This window comes from Myodes glareolus, chromosome 22 (genome assembly GCF_982192425.1).
Source record: "Myodes glareolus chromosome 22, mMyoGla1.1, whole genome shotgun sequence".
In the NCBI taxonomy this organism is placed as follows: domain Eukaryota; kingdom Metazoa; phylum Chordata; class Mammalia; order Rodentia; family Cricetidae; genus Myodes; species Myodes glareolus.
The window spans coordinates 39,223,634-39,240,742 of record NC_142047.1 but is presented as its reverse complement, the minus strand read 5'-3'; the positions used below and the strand labels follow the sequence as shown (position 1 = coordinate 39,240,742).

The 17,109-nt window shown below is 48.7% G+C and overlaps 2 protein-coding genes across 4 annotated transcripts; one reads left to right on the top strand and one right to left on the bottom strand.

Annotated features, from left to right (window-relative positions):
* Positions 1-43: 43 nt before the first annotated feature.
* Positions 44-8,180, top strand: Txnl4b (thioredoxin like 4B). 2 transcript variants are annotated; one of them, XM_048437322.3, is made up of 4 exons: positions 44-183; positions 3,383-3,590; positions 5,357-5,508; positions 6,865-8,180. In XM_048437322.3, exons 2-4 carry the CDS (start codon positions 3,459-3,461, stop codon positions 7,028-7,030), a joined length of 450 nt encoding a protein of 149 aa, XP_048293279.1. In that variant the 5' UTR covers positions 44-183; positions 3,383-3,458; the 3' UTR covers positions 7,031-8,180. The 2 variants fall into 2 exon arrangements, with proteins under 2 accessions (XP_048293279.1, XP_048293280.1); XM_048437323.3 differs by having other exon boundaries at positions 121-268.
* A 1,192-nt stretch (positions 8,181-9,372) lies between these two features.
* Positions 9,373-14,074, bottom strand: LOC125402498 (haptoglobin). Of its 2 annotated transcripts, none has more exons than XM_048437321.3 (5): positions 13,942-14,074; positions 12,174-12,256; positions 11,810-11,911; positions 11,100-11,174; positions 9,373-10,294 (listed from the first exon to the last, which is right to left on the bottom strand). In XM_048437321.3, exons 1-5 carry the CDS (start codon positions 13,944-13,946, stop codon positions 9,516-9,518), a joined length of 1,044 nt encoding a protein of 347 aa, XP_048293278.1. In that variant the 5' UTR covers positions 13,947-14,074; the 3' UTR covers positions 9,373-9,515. The 2 variants fall into 2 exon arrangements, with proteins under 2 accessions (XP_048293278.1, XP_048293277.1); XM_048437320.3 differs by lacking the exon at positions 13,942-14,074 and adding an exon at positions 13,086-13,364.
* Positions 14,075-17,109: the final 3,035 nt, after the last annotated feature.

The window sequence follows — 17,109 nt, the reverse complement described above, 5'->3', positions numbered from 1 at the left end:
ATCGTGCTTAGCCTGATAGTTGACAGCCCGCCTCTGGCCTGTAGGCGTGAGAGGGAAGACAGAACGAGGTCGGCCATATTTACGAAGGGCGGAAATGACATAATTTCGGTTGGGCGGTGCCAGGTGGGCGAGAACTAAGATAATGTCGTCTGCTTATTGGTCTCTTGACTGGGGCACGCGATGGTACGTTTATTTTCTGCGTCTATGTATCTCACTTCCGTTTGTAAGGGTTTGCGGGTCGAAGAAGCGTTTGTAAGCAACAGCCCAGGTTAGTCGGGGTTAAGGTCCTTTCCCGGGTTGGGACTGAGGAAGGAGACGATTGTGCCTCGGCTATCCCGTGGAGGAATCGGGATTGCTGACAGATTTTCCGAAGTATCCTCCCTGGCACCGACATCCTGAAAAACATGTGCGGGAAATTTTGGAAAGGAGACTGTCCGCCCTGACGTAAATGAAAGTTATCTTCCTGGCGTGGTAGCACAAGCGTATAATTCCAGCAGTTGTGAGGCAGAGACAGGAAGATTGCCACAAATTCAAAGCCAACATGGACTGCTAACCGAGACCATTAGTGGAAATAATAATAATCACCTGTTTGCTCATATTCAAATATGTCCTTTGATGATATCTTGGGATATGTATTTCCATTTTCCTATGTAAATGTTATGCATTCGATCTTTACAAAAAGCGCAATCAGACTTTACATACTGCTTCATAACTTTTTCAGTGACTTGTATAGGTAACTCGCAAGACTACTATAATCAATACCCTGTTGATGGCTATTTAGGTTGTTTGCCGCTTTTTGCCATGATCAATGTGTTAATTATCCTGTGAACCTGTCTTTGTGTCCTAATTCATATTCTCAAAATAGAGCTGTTGTGTAAAGAACGTGCCAGTTTTCCTTCCAAAGAGGCTTTGCCTCTGAATTCTAACATTCCCGCTGTCCCTTCTCTCTCTTGCCAAGGTGTGTTACTGTCGTTGTTTAATGATTGTTAGCTTTAATGCATTTCTTAAATGTGCCTTTGACTTTGTCATTCTTTGACTGCTCCAAAACTGGGCTTTCCAAGTGTATTTAGTGCTCATTTCTGATTCTCCGTTTATACTGGCAGTCAGCTTCTCTATTTAGGGCTGGAGAGATGGCTCAGAAGTTAAGAGCACTGGCTGTTCTTCCAGAGGACCCGGGTTCAATTCCTGGCACCCATGTGGCACCTCACATCTGTCTGTAACTCTAGTTCCAAAGAATCTGATACTCTCTTCTGGCCTTTGCTGGCACCAGCACACAAATGGTGCACAGATATACATGCAGGCAAGATCCACGTGTAAAAATATTCAAATGGTGACCCATAGCTGTAACAACTTCATTTCTTGTATAAATTTTATTCCTATCTTGTGTGTGCACCTGCCTTTGCACACCTGCACATGGAGGCCCAAAGGCAACCTCAGGTGTCATGCCTTGGCTGCCGTCCACTTTGATCTTTTTGAGACAAGGTCTCAGGCTCCCTACAACTCACTGAATAGGCTAGGCTGAGTGGCCATCAGACCCCAGGGAGCTGCCTGACTCCAGCTCCCCAGCATTGAAATCATAAGCATGCCTTCACACACCAGGTTTCTTTTAATGTGGAGTCTGGGGATCAAACTCGGTCCTTATGATTGTCAGGCAAGCACTTTACCAACTGATCCATCTTCCCAGCCCTACTCATACCTTAAAATGTGAGTTTTGATGCATGGGGAAAAGAGAATTCAGGTTTCATAGCATTAACAAACCTTGAAACTAAATTCAAGCTATCTAATCTCTCTTCAACACATCTCGTGGACACCCTCAATAATAGCTTTTCACTCCTAACACTCCTCACATGGGAAGTTTCTTATAAACTGAGAAGCTAGACTAGCAATGTTTTTTTGTTTTTTTTTTTCCTTTTTGGTATTTTTTTCAAGACAGGGTTTCTCTGTAGCTTTGGTGTCTGTCCTGAAACTAGCTCTTGTCGGCTGACCTCGAACTCACAGAGATCCACCTGCCTCTGCCTCTCAAGTGCTGGGATTAAAGGCGTGCACCACCACCGCCCAACATGACTAGCAATTTTGTATCTCAGGTTTTAACCATTGTTCTATAGCTTGAAGGGAAACAGAACAAACTAGTCTGCAGAATAAGAAGCCCAGCACTAAAAGGAGACAGAGAAGATCCAGATTAGGCCCCTCTATTGCAGTATCTTCTGATTTATTTATTTATTTGTGATTTCCACACACTTTTGTCTTGTTTTTTTTTTCAAAGACAGGATTTCTCTGTGTAGCCCTGACTGACCTGGAACTCACTCTGTAGACCAGGCTGGCCTCAAACTCACAGAGATTCACCTGCCTCTGCCTCCCAAGTGCTGGGATCAAAGGTGTGTGCCACCACACCTAGCCCCACACACTCATTGTCAGTCTGTTTGTCATGTGATAAAGTGTACCTAGGAAGACTCCTTAAGCCAGGACATGAGAACATACAAATGTCCATCAACAAAGGGCCACTGAAGTATGGTCCACATATGAAATGGTATGCTACCATAGTAGAATCTGGAAGCTTTCTATGTGGGGCTATGGGAATCTCATTAAATGTTAGATTTAAAACAATGTGTAGGGCTGGAGAGATGGCTCAGTGGTCAAGAGCATTGCCTGCTCTTCCAAAGGTCCTGAGTTCAATTTCCGGCAGCCACATGGTGGCTCACAACCATCTGTAATGAGGTCTGGTGCCCTCTTCTGGCCTGCAGGCATACACACAGACAGAATATTGTATACATAATAAATAAATAAATATAACAAAAAAAAACAATGTGTAGCACAGAAAGTTGAGAGAGCCTCTGCTGCGCTTCCTCCTACACTAACTGACTGACGTCAGCAAGTTCGTCTGCCTCAGCACTTCCCGTAAGTTCTGGTTCCACCTGGACTCAGACAGTGGTGTTGTGGGTAGGGATAGCAGCATCCTTTAGATGCAGGCCAACCTCTCTGTGTAGCTGCCTCTCTGCTCAGCTGCCCATGGCTCCACAGAGTGGGGGCAGTCACAGGCTTTGCCTTCTCTTCCTATTCTGATCTAATTAGATCTCCAGTCCCCACATTTGAGGGTATCATCTCTCATTCACTGGACCACTGACTTATCTCTTGTGTTAAAGGGGAACAAACACAAAACCGTGCATATGTTCTTCTGGTATGGTATTTCTCATGTATTTCTGAGAGAAATTACTGAAAGCGGTCACCTGGTGTTTCAGGATGGCATATGAAGTTCTGGAAGCTGGGCCCAAGGACAGCAAGCCAGGGGTGGGGCCTCTTCACAGAATAGGCTTGCTGGAAGGCTTCTTAAATCACCTGAATTCATGACTGAGGCTCAATGGCGTTGTTTTGTTCTTTGCACCAGGACTCATGTACTTCATCTAAACAGTCCGTAAACTTCGCAGAATTGGCAGTGAAGACTCCCACTGGGATTTGTCCAGATGAGCTTCCTCTTGCCCAAACTGACCAGCAAGAAAGAAGTGGACCAGGCCATCAAAAGCACTGCGGAGAAGGTGCTGGTTCTCAGGTTTGGGAGGGATGAGGACCCGGTCTGTCTGCAGCTGGATGACATTGTAAGTGACTTTTTAAGTGAGCAGCTTTGAATGAAAAGTCAAGCAGGGGAAGAGCAGGAAACGCCAACACTAGATGTCTGAACCTTGTCCTTTTCACGGTCACAGCAACAGTCCATACAGAACTCAGAAATCCCTCCAGGGTGCAACAGCGGTAAAGCGGGGTCTGAGCTGTTTCCCTGGCTGCCAAGGTGCTACCTGTTTGCTGCTCCTAGAACGGCCTGGTGGAGAGGTCAAGTTTCACAGCACATCTTCACACGCCAATTAGTAAAGAGGGAAATTAGGAGACTGAGAGTTTTCTTGTCTTTGTTTTCCTTGTCTCTGTTTACCGTGGAGATTGAACCAAGGACGGGCCTCTCTTCCACCATCAACTGTGGGAAGCAAATGCAAGAGTAGCACCATGTCATTAAAACGAGTGTGCGGGGCTGGCGAGGTGGCTCAGCAGGACGGGTGCTGGCTGCACAGGACTTCCAACCCGAGTTCCATCTCCGGAACCCACGGTGGAAGGAGAGAACTGAATCCTGAAAGGTGTTCTCTGACCTCCACGTACACCCACACTCCCACGTGTGGCACGCACGCACACACGCACACACACACTCCAGTCAATAAGTAAGAATGCTATATTAACCTGGGAGAAGATGATCCAGAAATGTATCGTATCGAGCGCCGTTAGCCCGTGGGAGGTGGCGTCAGACACTTCTCTAATTTCCCTGTCTACGAAGACAGAGCCTGGGGAGGATCAGGATCTGTGAGTGTCCTGAGCTGTCGCCGGCAGGTATATCAGGATCTATAGTTTCTGTTTTGAAGTACTGAGAATTGAAACTAGACCTCACGCTCTAGCACTGTCTGTGCTCCCAGCTCACTTTGAGAGTGTAGATTCCTTTCTTGAAAATAATCAAACACAAGCCCATGAGATGACTCAGCAAGTGAGGGATTTTGCCACTAAGAAGGAGAGACCTGACCCCAACAGATTGTCCTCTGGCCCCTACACGTGTGTAGCACACATGCACCCGTCCTATCCCTGCACACACACAAGTAAATAAAACTTTAAAAAGAACTCATCTCAAGCATCAACAAAAGAGAAGTTTTGGTTACTTCTCTATTGCTGTGATAAGACACCATGACCAAGACAACTTATACAAGAAAGAGTTTATTTGGGGCTTATAGTTTTAGGAGTTAGAATCCATGACCGTCACGGCAGGGAGCATGGCAGCGGGCAGATATGACGCTGGAGAAATAGCTGAGAGCTCGCATCTTGACACAAGAAAAAGACATAGAAAGCTAACTGGGAACGGTGTGAAACCTTCTGAAACCTCAAAGACTGCCCATCATGGCACACTTCCTCCCACAAGGCCACATCTCCTAAACCTTCTCAAATATTCCTACCAACTGGGAGCCCAAGTATTCAGATATATGATCCCATAAGGGCCATTCTCATTCAAACAACCATACAGTGCCTTCTCCAGAGCCTATCAACAGGGTTCCACCCTGTCTGGCTGGGCGTAGTGTACACTTTTAATCCCAGTACTTGGGAGGCAGAGACAGGTGGACCCCTGTGAGCTCAAGGCCAGCCTGGTTTATAGCAAGTTCCAGGATTGTGTCTTATGAGGATTTCAAGTGCACTTGATACTTGGTTCAGGTATTTTCTCAAACAAAATTTTTCTCAAAAAAAAAAGTTATAGTAAGTTTCACATACAGTATTATAAGACGGTTCACATCATGCTCCTGGCATAGTACAGTGTAACCTCCATCCCTTTTGTCATTCACAGCTCTCAAAGACTTCCGCTGACCTCAGTAAGATGGCGGCTATTTACCTGGTAGATGTGGACCACACTCCAGTTTACACGCAGTATTTTGACATCAGTTATATTCCCTCTACTGTGTTTTTCTTCAATGGGCAGCACATGAAAGTGGATTATGGGTAAGTTAAGTTGACTCTGCAGTCTGGAAAGTTGGTTCTCTCGGGGCAGCTTCCGTAGCTCACTTACTTTTCCGTTGCTCTCTGAGTCTGGCCACGTGAGTGCTGGCTCCTTGTTTGCTGCTTTCTATTTTTCTTATGAGAAACTTCAGTGCAATTTGCAGGTGTTTCAATGTGATTGGCAAATTTTAATTTCTAATTTAAATATGAAAAAATAGCATAGCCTTTGAAGTGCTGACTAACCATCCTTAGGTATAGAAAACATAGAATAACTGTATTAGCTGAGCACAGAATATAAAAATTTCAAAAAAAAAAATTCTGTTGCAGGAAAATCCCTGGTTCCTAAGCTTTGGGCTGGTAGAGTTGTCATTTGCACAAGAAGCATTCCTGCCAGGGAGACACGCTTCTTTCTTGCAAGTGTCTTCTGCCACTCAGAATTTTGAAGCCATTCTTCAAGAAGACCTGTCAAAATAAGTCACATGGTATCTTCTGCACTGCCCTCCACCCTGTTCCCAGCCCTAGATGAGCACCCCTGGATGGGCCTAGGGCTGGTCATCCCTTGATCTGGGGCGGGGTGTCTGCTTTCCCATTACCTGACGGAGATGAGCTTGACACTGTCTGTTTGGAGCTGCTTGTTCTGCTCGGATCTGCTTACTGTGATTGTTTAGAACAACCTCTTCCCGTGGAATTCAGGGCGCAGTTTCCCACACCTTCTCAGTGCTTCGTCTTTCAGCCCAGTAGTTCCATTTCCAGCAGTTTTGTAGTGTGTTGTCAGAGTACATCTTCCAGCCCCGAGGCAAATAATCGCTGTAAGATCATGTTACTAAAGGATCTGTGGTGTGGTTCCTACCCTAGCAAAATAAACAGAATGCACACCCCACACACACGCAGAACTGGAAGGGTACCCCTCAAAAAGTGACTTCTGGCCTCACAGCTGGCGTTATTTCTCTTCTTAAATTTCCTACGAGCAGTATGCCTGATGTTTAAGATAATTTGTAAGGTTATTTATTAATACCCACAACTCAGAAGAGTCGGAGAGGAGGACCTGAGCAACTGTGATGAGCTAATGGGCTTTTTCAGAGACTCTGAGCAAATTCCACCCACTGCAGGACTCAGAGCTCTCCAGGCTACCCTGGAGTCAGTGACGTGGAACGTGACGGAAAGGCAGGGTCTTCCCACACCCGGATCTTACCTCTGCCCTGGATGTGGTCCTGTATGCTCTGCCTGGGGAAGGGCAATGGCCACACCACGGGTGGAGAGCCTCCTAGACAAGATGGGGGAAAGAGGCCGCCGCTGGCTGCTGACCGTGCAGGCTTCATGCAGTGGAAAGCTCTGACGTGGTATTTCTCTCTGCTGCAGGTCTCCGGATCACACTAAATTTGTAGGAAGCTTCAAAACCAAACAAGACTTCATGGATTTGATTGAAGTCATCTACCGGGGAGCAATGAGGGGAAAACTTATTGTTCAAAGTCCTATTGATCCCAAGAATATCCCCAAATATGACCTCCTCTATCAAGACATTTAGCACACTCATGGTTGCCGGAGATGAAAGAGTCATGGGTGGAAACAAGGCCTGAACCCAGAGGGCCTGTGGTCTGGAGTCCCTCAAAGACGTGGTCACTGCCCCAGCGAAGAGGTCTGATGTGCCTGTAATCATCGGCCCCTGTGCAGAAGCCCCAGTACCCCAAAACTCCAGATGTCTGAGTTCCGTTCCCTGAGAGCCTTAGAGAAGACAGGCAGCAGTGTTTGGTGTCTTTATAAGTTCCCTCTACCTGGACCTGTCTTTACCCTTAAGGTCATCCATCGTCCTAGACACTGTGAGAACAGTTTAACGGGCATGTTTGTGCACACACGCAACCCTTCCCCGTGCCTCCATTCACTTACCCCTTTTGCTCCCTCCTGTCCCAGCTTCTCTTGAAATAATAGCATCCTATTAGTTGTAGGTGAATTCTTTAGTTTCAGGGACTGTCCTGGCATGGACCGAGAGCGCTGCCTGGTTCTGCTCATTTATAGCTGGCAGGCTACTAAATTGATAAGAGGAAAAGGTGGCCCTTCACCATCCAGCACAATTTAAGCTAACCAAGTTTACTTCCTTGGGAAGCAAAGGACAGAGCTCTTATTTCAAGGACTCAAGACCAAAATTGTAAGGGGGAAATGCCTGTGGGGTTTGCTGCTCCCAGTGGCTTTTGAAGAATAGCTGAGCTTCCAGGGTCCCCCTGGCCCAAGCTCAGGAAGCTTGTGTTTCTGTTAATCCTCTGGTGTTCCTGACACTGGAATGAGAGCGTAGGTACAGATCTGGAGGTCCATGGCCAAGCAGCTTGAGACCTGCTGGGTAGCCAGAGGCTTGCTGCCAACAGAGGCCCAGGCTTGTCACAGCGGCACTGTCACCTCAGGGCCAGCCCTGTGGTCAGCTCCTTCTGTCTAAGCTTGTCCTTCGGGGAAAAGTGAAACAAGACCCGGTTTTGGTGATTGTGGCTCAGAAAGTTTGTCTGGGTCACTTCAGGGATGGGAGAAGAGTCCTTTCCCATCCTCTTCTTATACACAGTGGGCTGTGGCAGCCACCCCGGCTTAGCGTGTGCAGAGATGAGAGTCAGACCCCTAATGTCACAGAACTCCTAGGTGAACTCTAACCCTTTCTCCACATCCCTATGAGTGAATAAAATTCTTTGGTCCAACTCACTGTCAACTGGGTCTTCCATCCTTCAGCCTAAGTGCTCAGGTGCCAGCAAATCTCAAAGCCTGCACAGGGGAAAACACTTTCATCTTTCACCCTGAGGGCTGGGGTGAGGGCAGAGGGGGCCTGCAGTCTGGGTTTGTGTCTTAGATCCTCTCGTGGTTGCTCTCCCTTCCATTAGTGTTTATCAAGCATGTGTTATATGTCCTGTCCAGTGCTGGATACCGTGTAAAGGACTCCTGGACAGAGAAAGGTCTCTGAGGAGAGACGAGAAAGGCCTTGTGCAGGAAGAGAGCTGCATTGCTACTAGGAAAGCGGAGCCATGAAGGAAGGGCCAGGTTTCTCGGTTCCCTCTGGGTAGTGGCCAGCCGCCTGCTCCCAGGTGTTGTGTGAGTGTGTGACTTCGCTGTTTCAGTTCTAGAACATAGGTCCTTGTCTCCTGGACGCCACAGCTCTGCCCTGGGAAGATGCCCAGTGACTCCGAGCATGCAGGTGAGTGCTTCCCTGGTGGCTTCAGGCGCTGTGAGGAGAGGCTGTGTTTGGCGTGGTGAGAGGGTAGACTAGAGAAGGGCTGAACTGAAGACTTGGGGCCAGGAAGTGTACTTCTGAGGGCAGCTGAGTTTTTCCTCTGTGGAAGAGGAGCCACTGAGAAAGAGACCCAACTCAATCCCAGCACATTCCAGCCAGGGAGCTCTAGAGAGTCACTAGTGTTTATCCCTGATGGAAAAGATCTGGGGAAAACAGCGGCCAGGGAACTTAAGTCACCGGGCAAATCTGTGGGCTGAGCTGTGGGGAGGACCCATTAAGTCAATAGTGCGCTCTTGGTTTCTGGGGCACTGGCAGGCGGAAGCACAAACACAGGCTTCTGTCACAACCCTTGTCCCACTCTGGGCTTTCCTCACCCGCTTCAGAGAGGTGACAGGATCGAGTTCAGCTCCATGGTTAAGTAGCTGAGTGACCATAACCAAAGCACTTCACCTCTCCAAGTCTTTTTCCTTGACTGAAAAGCAAGGGTCACAGTGATATCCCTCAGACCTGGGTTTCATAAACATGATTCCCCAAGGCAGTCTACAGCACCCTAGGGATTTCCTGGCACCTCAGGATGTTGGGGGGGGGGAATCCCCATTTTTCCAGTCCACCCTGCCTGGCTGCCCAGTACTGTAAATGAGAATAAAAGCCCCAGACTACAAAGGTGTCAGAAACAAGTTCTTTATTATTGACCGAGCAGTGCGGGGCTAGCACCTGTCCCTTCCACTCCCCCTTCTTCCGTGGTGAGTAGTGCTCTCAGACGTAGGCTGCCAGCCTGAGTGGGCATAGCCGACCAGTCAGCCCTGCGCTAGTCCTGGGCCATGGTTTCCTGAATCCAGTCCAGGATGGAGTTCACTTTCACATACACGCCATACTCGGCCACAGAGCAGCTCTTATCGAAGCTCAGGATCCCAGCTGCATACCAGGTGTCCTGCTCCAGGTCGTGAATGGCAAAGGCACTGCCAGCATCGCCATAGCAGGTGTCTTCCTGGTACTTGGTCATGCCGGCACAGAAGGTATGTTCATTCAAGATGGGCTGTACCCCCACAGGACTCTTGTGGGTCTTCTTCTCGGGCACTGTGCTGCCCTCATAGTGCAGCACACAGCTGTCCTGGTCAGCCACAGGCAACATGACGTACTTGAGACGTTCCGTAAATCTAAAGTTGGCATTCCGCCCCCAGCCAGACACGTAGCCCATGCGGCCTGGTGCTACGTAGTCCTTGGAAGGCAAGCAGATGGGCATCACTCTCTCAGTGACGGGCACCTTCTGCTTGAGCTTGATCAGCCCAATGTCCACCACAGAGCGGTTGGGATGGATGACCACCTTCTCAATCTCCACCAACTGATTTCTTCCCACAGAGAGTCGTAAGGTCGGGGCAATGTCCTTGGCGTTCGCGTCCTCGCTGTGATTCAGGTAGAGGTTTTTGGCCGTCGTCAGCAGCCACTGGTCACTGATCAGGGTGGCCCCCGTGATGAGGTTATGGCGGGAGACCATCTTGGCCTGCCAAGGAAAGCTGCCTTTGGCATCCAGAGAGCCGCCGATAATGCGCTGCACCTGGGCCACGGGATTCTTCGGCTTCCCGCACACTGCAGAGGGAGGGAGGGGGGTGAGCAGCAGTACGGGGCAGGCCTCACCCACGGAGGCCCTGGAAGCATCAGCCGCTGCTGTTTCTACACCAAGCAACATTCGCTCCGTCGTTGCCACCTGCCCCTCTCATTTCTGGTATTTACACAGCATGTGACTAAGACAGAATTTTTTTAAACCCTGGCTGATAAACTACTATATAAATATATATACCTGCATATACACATACACATATATAAACATTATCACACACAAAAATTTCACAAGTCTCTGAAACTCAATGAAAGGACTGGAAGCTGTGTGTATGTTTCATTCTCAAAGATGGGCATGCAGCAGTGTTAGCAGGAACATAGACTTTTTACAGATGTTGAAGTTAACCCAAAGCCAGTTGCCAGTTCCTCCCACTGGTTGTAGAAATTGAGCAAAATTCTTATCCAGGCAGAAGAGGGGGGAACTATGGAGTGCAGGGGTCCCAGCTCCCCCACCCCCATGTCCTGCCTTACCCCTTGTGGGCTTAGCTAGCTAGCCTGCTCCTTCCTGGGTCATTCACTTTACCTTTGACCAAGTCTCTGTAAGCAGAGTGTTCTGTCTGGAGGCATCTCCATGGGAAGCTGGGTAGATGGAGCCAACCCCCTTGGGCCTAAATGGCCATGCCACTTACAGAGCTCTCTGGGGGTCGTCTTGTCCCTGCTTCGCTCTCTCTAACCCCTGTCTCGGTTCTCACATATTCAGACCACACAGGAGGAACACGGCTCTGCCACACGTTAGCCTCCATCCCCGCCCACGCTCTAAGACCTCAGCACCCACCTGCCTCGCATTCAGGGAGTCTCTCTCCAAGGTCTTTGTTCACCCACTGGTTCTCATCGTTCAAGGTATACACTCCTGAAACAAAAGGAAGAATGAGCTCAGGGAACACAAATCGGCCTCGGTGCAGCACGAGGAGATTCTAACCAGAAGGGTTAAAGCATCAGAGGAAAGGGAGCAAAGGAAGGCCGGAGTACTGGGCCTCGAGTCACGAGTCACGTTGTGCCTGGCAGGATAGAAGTCACTTATGACAGCTGGCAGCATAGGACAGGAAGAAGTCAGGATTCAGACAGACCCTGACTCTGCCTCTCACAGGCTTCCTCAGTCACTCTGTGTCTCAGTTTCCTCGTCGAAAAAAAATGAAACTAAGAGTATCTCTGAAAAAAAGATGCTATAAGACCCACAGGAGCTTTAAAGACACAGTAATGTTCTTAGAAACTGGCGAGAACATAGTGAGGCTGCCCAGTGTCATAGGTGAAGACTGCACTCCGGGCAACAGGGGCTATGAAATTGCTGCCTCAAAACAGGAAGCTGAGACAACTTAGTTTGGCAGAAGAACCACCAACAGGAGACAGAAACTTCATTGGAATCTAACTCTCCTGGCTCCAGGCAGTACTCATGAGGTTTCTGGCCAGGTACCCCAGCCCCATCCATCAAAGGGACACCAGCCAGGGCCAGGGGTGTGCAGGGAGAAACACTCATCCAGGCCTGACCATCTCCTTTGGTCCTCAGTCTGTAGAATGGGCGGCAGCGATAGCGAACCAAGTGCTCCACGTAGCCGTTTGCAATCTCCGGGGGCTTTGGGCAGCTGTCATCTGCCAAGAAAAAGAAGCCAGGAAGGGTTGTGAATGCCCAGGTGACTTCCTATGAAAAGTCAGCCAAGAGGGAGCTGCCCTGCACACCAGACTCCCTTGCACCCCCGAGTGGAAGCTGAGCAAGGGAAGCCCCAACGATTTAGGGAAGAAGAGGATAGGAAGAGGAGCTGGGTCTTCCCTCACATGGTGAAGCTTTGATAGGGCCACACTGGGGCACAGCCGTGCTGGGGTGCACAGTGCCCAGGAAAACCCAGAGACTCACCTGTAGTATCCATGGCATCATTGCCCAAGTCCACAGCGAAAAGCTGTCCCCAGAGCAGGAGAGTGACAACAGCTCCCAGGGCTCTGCAGAGAGGTGGCAAGATGGAGAGTGGGTCACCTTGCATGTGAGGTCTCCATGTGTGTGTGCCGCAGACGCATGCAACACACACACACACACACACACACACACACACACACACACACTTTCCATTAAGCAGCCAGTAAAGAACGAGAATAAAACGCTAAGGCCAAGGAGTTGCATCCTCCCTGCCTCCAACCCCCCGGCTCCATCCCCACAGGCTTCAGCAAATTCCATGTCACTGGGAATTCTTTCCAAGCTTCAGAGAGGGACCACATAACAGAGGGAAGAAGGCCGCCAGCATGATAGCATCCATGCCATCCCAACTCTCCACACTCTGAGGCAGAGGCAGGAGGATCAGGGCTTTGAGAACAGCCTGTGCTACATCACAAGTGCCTGTCTCAAAACAGCTGAGGGAGGTGGGGTGAGAAAAGCAGAACGGAGTGGAGAGAGGCACAGAGCTGTGAGCCTTTCTCAGTGATGACACACAATGCCCAGCAAGAAGCCTCTGCCACAAATCAGTGAAGTTCTAGGCTATGAAGACACCATTAGTACATTGTAGCTAAATTAAAGGTGAGGGCTACAGTTTATTTTGCTATTCTCGCTACTTTCTGAAATGTCCCATAATGAAACGGTCATTTAAATGTATAACTCATCATAGTTGTCATTCTTAAGACACAATGTCACTCATTGCCCAGGCTTGTCACAAACTGAGTTTCCAGAGTCACCAGGTGTGCACCGTCACCCCTAACTCATGTCTGGCTGTTCGTATCACTTCCTGAGTGTTTGATTTTAAAGGGTGGTATATCAAACCCAAGAATGCCAGGTGATTACCTGGAGAAAACCGACTTCCTAAAGGCATGACTGTGGCTGCCCATCATTGGTGCACAGACCCCACTTAAAAGGGAATCAAATCCCAGCAGATGCTGGCCAGGCAGGAATTTCTTGGTGATGTTCTGCTTCTAGTCTTTTCTCAGCCTCCAAAGTCTCTCTAATTTGGTAGAAATCCGGGTGCCTTGATGGTGTCACTAAAATGTGAGACTAGTGTCTTTGTTTCAATAAAAGCAGGTCTATAAATAGGCACGGTCAATATTCCAGGAAGCTGCTCTGTACCTGGTCAAAACAAAACCTCTATGAACTTAAGGGCAAAAGCTCTCCTTTGAGATAAGCAGCCCGTGTGAAAGCCCATCTCTCATGGATGCAGGAGGAGGGGCTTGGTCACTGGCCCTTCACCCCCTGGGGTTCCAGGCACATCCTGCCTTTTTGACTTTTCAGCATGACATTGTCACCTGCAAAACTCACAGCTCAAACTGCACAATCAGGTTACAGAAAGAAAAGAGAAGAGAAGAGGAGAGGAGAGGAGAGGAGAGGAGAGGAGGAGGGGGAGGAGGGGAGGAGAGGAGAGGAGAAGAGAAGAGAACAGAAGAGAACAGAAGAGAACAGAAGAGAACAGACGAGAACAGAAGAGAACAGAAGGAGAGAGGGAAGGAGGGAAGAAGGAAGGAAGGAAGCCTCATAATTCTCTAAGTTTACAGTTTGGGGTTGAGCTGCATTCACGACTGTCCTCAGCAGCATGCAGCTTACAGCCCATGGGCTTGCCTCACCTAGAACTTTAGCCCACTGGTCCCGTTCCATTTTTGCACCTCTCCCACCAAGTGCCCCAAGTGTGAGATGTGCATCGTGGACTCACCTCATTTTGGGCCTCTCTTGCTGACCTCCGTGCTGTGGTGACTCCCACTGAGCCTTTTATGCATCAAGGTTCTACCCCACCTCCTTCTCTTCCAATTCCGTGTTTGCACAATTTCAGCCGAGGTCATCAGCTATGCCAGTAATCAAACCACAAACCAAACCCCTTTCAAGAGTTGAACTCTTGCTTCATGCTTGCCTCTCCTGTGGTGTTATTTTACAAATCATGAAGAAATCTGGCAGCTTTGTGACCCCCCCCCCTCCCACTCACCACAGTGGTGGAAAACCCCAGAGGGTGGGACGGAGAAGAGGGCCCGTCAATCTGACACTTTATTTTTTGGAGGGGATTTTCAGATCTTTCTTTGAGTTATTTCAAAGCCCTTTTAGACACCCCTGTGACCTGACCTAGCTAGGACTATAAAGGAAGTGTTTCCTTTTCTCACCCATGCACCTAAGTGTGGGCATCTCCTTCCTGGTTGTGGAAAGTTCCGGAACCTGCAATCAGTAGACTAGGTTTATTAAGTCTTGGCCCTTTGATCTTTTAAGTAATTAAAGCAACTGTAGTATAGACTAACATGGGGCCCTCATTCTGGCTTTCACTCTGGAGTTTTCAGCGCTGACAAAGGTTTATCTTAGAATCGTTTCAAGATAGACTCTCCAGGGTAGACCCCCCCTGCAGCCTCACTCGGGAGAGTCAGTGGGTAAAGAAAAGGTTTGCATTTCATAGTTGCTTTCCAACCTGTGTGGACATCTTCCTGTTGCTAAGTGTTCCAACTTGAAATCAGTGAAATGAGCCTGTGACTCCTCTGATTGCTCGTAGCAGAAAACCACACCACGGGGGTAGTGTCGACACAGAGCAAGTTCAATAGCAGGGCTTCCTGTAGCTTCGTAGGCCAGGTTCTAGTCAAGATAGGCAGCTGAGAAACATCAATATTTCAGTCAAATACCTGCCCTGCTACGCTGGCCACTCAATCTAAATGTCTTCACTCATTTAAAAAAAAAAAGTTAGCTGTTTTTAAATTAGGTCGTACCAAGGAATTAAATGGGCTGTTTATAGTGGCATCGACGCCATCAAAAAACAACTGAGAAGAACACAGATACAGTTCAACAGGGGACTGGAAACCGATGTGCGTTGTGGTCACACGATGGAAGACCAGAAAGCCATGAAAATGTCTGAACAAAAGAGAATAGAGAAAATCATAGTTTTCAACAATGCACAGAGTAGCAGGTGATTGCACTGGGAATAATACTGCTCTTGTAAAGCTCAAACCCAGGCGCAGTTTGGTAAAGGATTCTGAAATATGACTCCCAGATCACAAACAGTATCAAGAAAGTGAAAAGACGGGGCTGGAGTGACGGCTCAATGGTTAAGAGCACTTGTTGCTCTTCCAGTGGACCCGGGTTCGATTCCAAGCATCAGGTGGCTTCCAGCAGCCTACGATTTCAGCTCCAGGGTACCCAGTGCCTCTGAGCTTTCATGCAAGGCATGCGAACACACACCTACACATAATTTGGAAACAATAATAAAACCTAAAAGCAACGGTGAAAAAAACCCACAGAGAGGGAGAAAACGTTTGCAGATATTCTATTTGATAAAGACTTAGTACCCAAAATATGTGAAGGGCTCCTACGGCAAGACAAGTCTTAGGGAAGAGGTGGGGGAACTGGAACCCTCATGAACTGCGGTAGGAATGTAGAATGGTACCTGCTCCAAGGCATAGCTCCGTGGTCTGTTCGAAAGCTGCTCCCAGGATTCCTGTGCCCCTCCCACCCCGACCCCGCAATTCCGCCTGTAGGTGTGTTGTGCAATGAACCCTCCACCCAGATTGAAACATTCCACACTTCAGGGAAGCTAAGCAAGAAAATAAACAACTCAAAATAGCTTCAGGACGTCCCCAAAAGTGATCAGATTCACTAGGCCCCTTCCTGCCAGAGTAAACAATAAAGCTGCAAAGAAGACTCTGAAACCAATCAGACGCCTGGGGGAGGATTAGACCAGAATCACTTGGCAAGGGCACCCTCCAACCTGTTGAGTGACCTTCAGGCTGTGCAGTGTGCTCCAGATTCCTAGTTTTTGTGAGCTGTCACCCACTCTGGAGTGGGCTTTGGTGATACAGATGTCCTTTCGGCTCCTGTCAGTAACCTCTCGTCAATATTCCAATCAGGATTAGACCAATTAGACCCCACTAAAACGCACTGGCTAACCAGGTTGGGCTTTGGTGCTATAATACTTTGCTCTGTCACGGGACCCCTATCTGGGGTGAGCAGACATGTGTGGTGCATCTTCCCTAGGAAAAATTTTGTCGGGGGCTGGAGAGATGGCTCAGCGGTTAAGAGCACTGACTGCTCTTCCGGAGGTCCTGAGTTCAATTCCCAGCAACCACATGGTGGCTCACAACCACCTGTAATGAGATCTGGTGCCCTCTTCTGGCCTGAAGGCATGGAGGCTGAACACTGTGTACATAATAAATAAATAAATCTTTTAAAAAAAAATTTTTTTGTCGCATCACGAGGTGTCCACCAACAGGAACTAAAACAAGAGGCTTCCTGGCGGTGTGCCCTGCAGCGCCTTCAGAGTGGTCAGAAGGCAGAAAGAGCCCAGGTGTCCATCAACAGAAGATTGCAAACTGATCTGTACATGCCAGAGACTCTCATCCCCCTACGGAAAAGAATGGAGCTGATTGACGCCTCCTATCGTAACCTCGGAAACCTCCTAAGTGGAAGGAGCCGAAAGAGAGATTCACAAGGCAGGAAGCAGATGAGGAACCACCAGAGGAAGGGCCTGGCAAGATGGCTCAGGGAGCAAAGGCACTTGCAGCCAAACCTGAAGACCTGAGTTTGCACAGAAACCACATGGTGGATCGAACCACAGGGACCTTAAGCATGTGCGCGCGCACACGCTATCTTTTAAAATGTAAGAAACTGCCAGAAGCTGGAAGAGGGGAGCTGTGGCTTAATATTTGTGTAGTTTCTGGTTGGGTGGCAAAGGTGTCTTCGGAACAGTGCTGATAGTTGCACAACATTGCCGGTGTGAGCCGTGCGGCTGAAATGGAAGCTGAGAGGGCCCGGAGCCAAACTGCACGTTCTATCTATTTTATCACAGTAAGAAATAACTCAGGAAATAAATAGTAAGTGAACTTCGCCACATGGGGGGAGGCAAGCGAAATTCAGC

What these genes read in the sequence shown, in the direction of transcription:
- Txnl4b (XM_048437322.3), top strand. Translation starts at nt 3,459, where the DNA reads ATGAGCTTCCTCTTGCCCAAACTGACCAGCAAGAAAGAAGTGGACCAG. An exon ending in GTCTGCAGCTGGATGACATT is followed by an intron (nt 3,591 to 5,356) that starts GTAAGTGACTTT and finishes TGTCATTCACAG; the next exon opens with CTCTCAAAGACTTCCGCTGA. An exon ending in CACATGAAAGTGGATTATGG is followed by an intron (nt 5,509 to 6,864) that starts GTAAGTTAAGTT and finishes TCTCTGCTGCAG; the next exon opens with GTCTCCGGATCACACTAAAT.
- LOC125402498 (XM_048437320.3), bottom strand. Translation starts at nt 13,132, where the DNA reads ATGATGGGCAGCCACAGTCATGCCTTTAGGAAGTCGGTTTTCTCCAG. An exon ending in TGATGCCATGGATACTACAG is followed by an intron (nt 11,912 to 12,173) that starts GTGAGTCTCTGG and finishes TTTTCTTGGCAG; the next exon opens with ATGACAGCTGCCCAAAGCCC. An exon ending in ACTCCCTGAATGCGAGGCAG is followed by an intron (nt 10,295 to 11,099) that starts GTGGGTGCTGAG and finishes CTCCCTCTGCAG; the next exon opens with TGTGCGGGAAGCCGAAGAAT.